The 7,199-nt window shown below is 36.8% G+C and overlaps 1 protein-coding gene across 1 annotated transcript; it reads right to left on the reverse strand.

Annotated features, from left to right (window-relative positions):
• Positions 1-4,624: 4,624 nt before the first annotated feature.
• LOC131413496 (olfactory receptor 2M3-like) lies at positions 4,625-5,569 on the reverse strand. The gene has a single exon (XM_058554025.1). It carries the CDS (start codon positions 5,561-5,563, stop codon positions 4,625-4,627), a length of 939 nt encoding a protein of 312 aa, XP_058410008.1. The 5' UTR covers positions 5,564-5,569.
• Positions 5,570-7,199: the final 1,630 nt, after the last annotated feature.

Consider the following 7,199-nt stretch of genomic DNA (forward strand, 5'->3'; position numbering starts at 1 on the left):
TAAGAATCAAATTTCATTGTGATGGAGTGTGTTTGGGTCCTCTCCAACCTTGAACACTTGTTGTGTTAAGTTTCCTAAAATTTTCAAGCTCTCTTTGATGAGTCTGTACAATACAAAAATCTATGACCTTGACAAAATCATTTCATATCTCTGGACACCAATAACTACACTGGGTTCCTGGTGGGTACGGAGGTCTTTTTCAGTTTTACTATGTTATAGGAAACCTATACATGTTCGGTTTACTATGTTTTAGTTTACTACGACAAGGAAACCCTGTAAACCAGAATGAGAGGAAAGAGAAAATGTTCCCTAAGAATTTAGAACACGCCTGGACTAACCTGTCCACCTAACATCTTCTCTAGAGGGAACTATTTCTTGGCATGACCTGTGGTCCTTCACTCATTATATTGAAACGGAAATATTTGACCCCTTCCGCATTCAGACCTAAAGATCTCTATCCTCTCACCATAGCCTTTCCATGTTCTTATACTTGATCCATTGGTACTAGTGCTCCTGCCCAGGCACTGGAGCAGGGAAAAGCATAGTTGAGCAGAACTAAGCTACTCTAGACTCCAATATTCTCCCAAGTTTCTTCCTTTTCTCTTGTAAACCTGGATGTGTTTAACATCTGGGTCTGTGATCAACAAGGGTACCGGACTCCATGTAGGTTATCAGTGGAGCATTGGTGATCCTCTTCAAGTGCCCACACTTGGCAGAATATCTGCCCAATGTGAGACAAATTAAATGTGCAGTTAGGACCTTCAAGGTCATTAAGGGCGTTCCTTTGATGGGGATGAAGCAGTACATCCTGAAACTTATTAGGACGTCCTTAATGAAATTTCTCTGAGGCCCACTGCCTTTTCTCATCATGAAGTACACTCAGTGAGTTTGTACAGTTCATCACTCACCACTGTAATATGTACCAGAGACAGTTTCACTCAAATAATGCTGGATACTATGATGTCAGATTAGATGTGAGATGAATAGTGCCACCGTCCTCTGCTCTCACTTTTCTCACCCTTCATAAGAAACGGAATCCGATATCTCTTTCAGAGACTAGGTTCCTTCAGCATATGCAGCCAGGCTATCTTCCATTCAAACATACATAGCTGCTTCAGCACCTCAGAGGTACACAATTTAAACCTTTGTTTATATGTATTCAAAGTTCCAAATATTTCTATGGTCTTCAGAATACCTAAGAATATGATAACACCAAGAAAATCTACAGGCTGTAGTAACATATTAACATATAAGCAGTAAGTAATTCTTTATGATATTTTTTCTTAAGCAAAAGAAAACTTCAGGATATCAACATCACAATCTAAAACAATTCTATATTTCCATTGATAGCATATTATATGTCAGAAAGATGTACCAAAAAAAAAAAAGAGGGAGAAAAACAAAAGTAAGAAAGAGGAAAGTTTTAAAAAACATAATCTGATCACTTGTGAACTTACAAACTCAATTAGAAAAGCTCTTTCACAAGAATTATATTTTGGTCAACAAAATATTTACAGACGGAATTCAACAATATTTTAAAAGAATTATACACCATGATCAAGTGGGTTTTATTCAAGGGGTGCAAGGATGGCTCAACAACTTCAAATCAATCAAAGTGATACACCACATTAACAAAATGAAGCATACAAATCATATTAATATCTCAATAGATGTAGAAAAAAACATTCGACAAAATTCAACATTGATTTATGATAAAAACTCCCAACAGAGTGGGTATAAAGGGAAGGTAATTCAACATAATGAAAACCCATACATGACAAGCCCACAGCTAACATCATACTCAACAATAAAAAGCTGAAAGTTTTTCTTCTAAGATCAGGAACAAGACTAGGATGCCCACTCTTGGCCACTTTATCCAGCATAGTATTGGAAGTCCTAACCAGAGCCGTTAGGCAAGAAAAAGAAATAAAAGGCATGCCATTTGGAAAGGAAGAAGTAAAAGTGTCACTATTTGCAGAAGTCAGTATATTATGTACAGAAAATCCTAAAGACTCCACCAAAAAACTGTTAGAGCTAATAAATCATTCAGTAAAGTTGCAGGATACAAAATCAACATACAGAAAGCTGTTGCATTTCTGTAGACTAATAACAAACTATCATAAACAGAAATTAAGAAAACAATTCTATTTACAACTGCATCAAAAAGAATAACATATCAAGGAATAAATTTATCCCAAGTGAAAAATCTGTACATTGAAAACTAGAAGACGTTGATGAAAGAAATTGAAGAAGACACAATGAATGGAAAGATATTCTGTGCTCATGGATTGGAATAATTAATATTGTTTAAACATCCATACTATCCAAAGCAATTTACAGATTCAATGCAATCCCTATTAAAATTCCAATGGCATTTTTCATAGAAATATAAAAAAACAATCCTGCAAAAGAATGAAAGTAGACCATTATCTCACACCATACACAAAAATTAACTCAAAATGTATTAAAGACTTGAATGTAAGACCTGAAACCATAAAACTCCTAGAAAAAAATATAGGCGGTACACTCTTTGACATCAGTTTTAGCAGCATCTTTTTGAATACCATGTCTGCTCAGGCAAGGTAAACAGAAGAAAAATTAAACAATGGGACTACATCAAAAAACTTCTGCAAGGAAAGGAAGCTATGAACAAAGCAAAAAGACAGCCCACCAACTGGGAGAAAATATTTGCAAATCATATATCCGACAAGGGGTTGATTTCCAAAATATATAACGAACTCATACAACTCAATAACAAAAAAACAGACAACCCAATCAAAAAATGGGTAGAGGATCCGAACAGATATTTTTCCAAAGAAGATGTACAGATGGCCAACAGGCGCATGAAAAGATGTTCAACATTGCTAATTATTAGGGAAATGCAAATCAAAACTACAATGAGATATCACCTTACACCTCTCAGAATGGCTATAATTAAAGATAAGAAATAACAAATTGGATGATGTGGAGAAAAGGGAACCCTCATACACTGCTGGTGGGAATGCAAACTGGTGCAGACACTATGGAAAACATTATGGAGATTTCTAAAAAAATTAAAAATAGAAAAATCATATAATCCTGCTATCCCACTACTGGGTATTTATTCAAAGAACATGAAATCAACAATACACAGAGATTTTTGCACCCCTAAGTTCATTGCAGCATTATTCACAACAGCCAAGATGTGAGAGCAACCCAAGTGTCCATCAAATGATGAATGGATAAAGAAGATGTGGTGTATATTTGCAACAACATGAATGGACCTGGACATTATTATGTTAAGTGAAATAAGCCAGACAGAGAAAGATGAACACCATACGATTTTACTCATACATGGAAAATAAACAAACACTTGGATAAAGAAAACAGATTAGTGCTTACCAGAGGGGAAGAGGTGGGGGGGCGGATGAAAGGGGTAAAGGGGCACAGATGTATGGTGACGGATAAAAACGAGACTGTTGGTGGTAAGCACAATGCAGTCTATACGGAAACTGATATATAACAATGTACACCTGAAATTACACAATGTTATAAACCAATATGACCTCAATAAAATAAAATTTAAAAATCCTAAAATTTCCTTGGAACCACAAAAGAACCCAAATAGTCAAAGCAATCTTTGGAAAGAAGAACAAAGTTGGAGGAGGCAACACACTCCCTGATTTTAAACTACATTACCAAGCTATAGTAATCAAGACTATGGTATGACATAAAAACAGACATATAGATCAGTGGAACAGAGTAGGGAGCCCAGAAATAAATCCATGCATATAGGGTCAATTAATTCACAACAAAGGAACAAAGAGTATACAATGGGGAAAGAATAGTCTTTTCAATAATTAGTGTTGGGAAAACTGGACTGCCACATGCAAAAGAATGAAACTAGGTCACCATCTCACACCATACACCAAAATTCACTCAAAAGATATTAAAGACTTGAATGTAAGACCTGAAGCCATAAAACTCCTAGAAGAAAACATAGGCTGTAAGTTCCTTTACATCAGTGGTGGCGATGATTTTTTGAATTTGGCACCAAAAGACACTCTACAAATATACACGTGCTCCGTGCATCAACGAAGTCAAACACTTAGCAAAAAAAAAAACCTACTTTTCCTGTGCCAATATAAGAAGCATTCATTATAGAATAAGCTTTTTGGTAAATGAGAAAATATCTGTGACTCTCTGGTTCCACTATTCATTTTGAATAAACTAACAACGAAATGAATTAGGCAAGTGTAGTATTTAACTCAGTATCTAAGACACAATATAAGCAGTTCAATAAGACTCTGGGCTTTCAAAATAAGAGAAAACATTTAATGCAGTTTTATTTGTTATTTAGTTCTATAACCAAGGTATATTTGTGTATTAACTTAATTTTTCACTCTTCAAGAAATTTAATTGATTTATACTTAAAAACAAAGTAAATACAATAAATTCAAAATATATCAATTGACTGCATGTGTACCCGGAGTCTATCTATATTTATAGTCTCTGATTCCTATAAATATCTGAGGAAAATCGTCTATACACATGTAGCTAAATCAGATTTTTAAATAAAGGAATGTGTCAGATTAAGAGAGAGGAGTTATGAGAGGGAAAACACACTTGTTGACCATTATCAAATTTATTCTCTAGATTTCCTCTTTCCTAGTACCCTACTGAATTCTTCAGCCACACCTTTGTTGCTAAAGCTGTAGATAAGGGGATTCAGCATGGGGGTGAGAATGGTGTAGAAGGATGACACCATCTTGTCCTGGGTTGGCGAGCGGTTAGAAATGGGTCGCATATATATGAACACAGCTGCTCCATAATACATCCCCACAACAAGAAGGTGTGAAGTACAGGTCGTGCAAGTCTTGTGCCGACCCTCCCGAGAACTCATGCGAAGGACAGCCACAATTACACGAGTGTAGGAGACAACGATGAGTAATAAAGGGAACAGAAGCATTAATACACAACAAATAAAAACAAGTGTTTCAAATGTGGAAGTATCAGTGCATGAGAGACTTAGGAGTGCAGACACATCACAGAAGAAATGGGCTATTTCTCGGGAGCCACAATAGGAAAAGGACAAAGTAGCAGCTACATCAACAATCCCATCCAGGCAACCGAGAATCCACGAAGAGGCAACCAGAAGTCCACAAATTTTCTGGTTCATCAGATTGGGGTACTGAAGAGGGTAGCAAATGGCAACATAGCGGTCATAGGCCATGACAGCCAATAGGAAGGATTCAGCACCAAAGAGAGACACATAGAAGAAGATCTGGGCTTCACATCCTGCTACAGAAATGAACCGCCTGCCAGACAAGTAGTTGCAGGCCATTTTGGGTACAGTGGTGCAGATGAGCATGAGGTCCATGAGGGAGAGTTGGCTGAGGAGGAAGTACATGGGGGTGTGGAGCCGGGTATCCAGGTAGATGAGGAGAACCATGAGAGTGTTTGCCAAGAGTGCCACTGTGAAGATGCCCAAGACCAGAGAGAAGAGGAAGATATGAGTGGGAGTGTGACTGAAGATTCCCATCAGGATGAAGTCAGAGTTAAATGTCTGATTCTCCCATTCCATGATGAATAGTTTCTTGATCTAGAACCAAAAGAAATTATAAAATTAAACATTTTGGTAGTGATTTATTTACTGTCTCCTCTATGTATTGCACTCTGGTACCAACATGCATGATATGGCCAGGACAGTGTAAAGGATGAGCAGAGACTTGGCAGTCAGGTAGCATTAGTCACACTCAAGTTCCACCTCTACAAACTTGCGTATCCTCTGACAAGTTACTTTTGTGTGCTTCATTTTACTTACTTTACAAAGCAGAAAAAAACTTTTTAATTGAATTGTTGTGGTTGTTAAACGAGATATCACAGCATCCAGACAGAGCATCTGATTCCTCAAGGACCATATTACCTAGTATTAGATAGGAGTGTATCCATAAATAAATTTATCATATGTCACTATGTAACAAATTCTGTAAATGAGAATTAGAGCATTTTGAATGTCATTGTCTACATAGTAAAGTAAAATAACTATAATAATCAGTTGTTTCCAAGAGATATTAACATATGCATTTATATAATTGCATTTGTGCACCAAATTTAAAGATCAAACACAACTACTAGTTATACAATTATACAGATGAGGAACCTCCAGTTCAGAATAATTGGTAAATAATTGCAAGTTATTCATACATCATGAATACAAGATTTAAACATGGGTGAAGAAGTAAAAGAACAAAATTATCATTTCTGTTTCATTTTGAGAAGGGCAGTATTTTGAGATTTCTTTTCACACACAAAAATGAAGAAACTTTAAGAAGGTGTAGGAAGTTCTCCAAACTCCATACCCTGTGATTCTGCTGAATTCCCTAAATCAGCACCAAATGGGGCAAAACAAACAAACAAACAAATATCTTGGTATATTTCTATCAATGTAAGTGTGAGACAAGGCCAGCTTTTAGTGCTTAGGGAAAAATGTAATAGTTATACAAAGGATTAGACAAAACTAAACTGGACAGAGACACCATTTTATGTCGTTCAAACACTAACGAAGAGGAACTCCGCCAACCGCATGACACAATTTATTTTGTCATTAAAGGAAGAGTGTTCTCTCATGCTGCCCACCACTGACTCAACCCAAATGTGTTTGAAGATTGAATAGGTTTCCTGCTTTTACTCTCAAGTGCTGTTGAAGTCACTTCCACTGCTCCTGATCTAAAAGCTTCTGACTTCTATACTGTGGCCCCACTGTAAGAAATTTTTCAGGGAAAGAGGTAGTACACTTTTAGTCCTTCTTATTTTCATATCTCTTTATGTTTTTTTCATCCCGACCAAGAGGAGAATTTACCTGAAGCTTAAGTCCATTACAAGGACCTAGCAGTTCTGTTCATAATTCTGTAATCTTTTTTTTCTTAAAAGGGCCCTCAAAGTTGTATAAGTTTGAAGCCCAAAGAGAAATGAGCCTGCCCTTGCTCCCATCCCTCCCTTGGTGGAAGGCCTATGCAATTCTGTCATTCCAGAGGTATCTGCTTCCCCTTCTGTGAAGGTGGGCTCTGGCAGGTGACCTATCATTGCACTCTAGGAATCATATGCAAACAGTATATTTTCCTGTTTTCTCCTACTTCCATTTTTCCCCCTCTGGAGATTGCTTGTCCACTCTAGATTGCCCTTCCCTCGAAAATTTGTGGTGAAATTAGTGATTTCGG

Source organism: Diceros bicornis, chromosome 14 (genome assembly GCF_020826845.1).
Source record: "Diceros bicornis minor isolate mBicDic1 chromosome 14, mDicBic1.mat.cur, whole genome shotgun sequence".
NCBI lineage: Eukaryota > Metazoa > Chordata > Mammalia > Perissodactyla > Rhinocerotidae > Diceros > Diceros bicornis.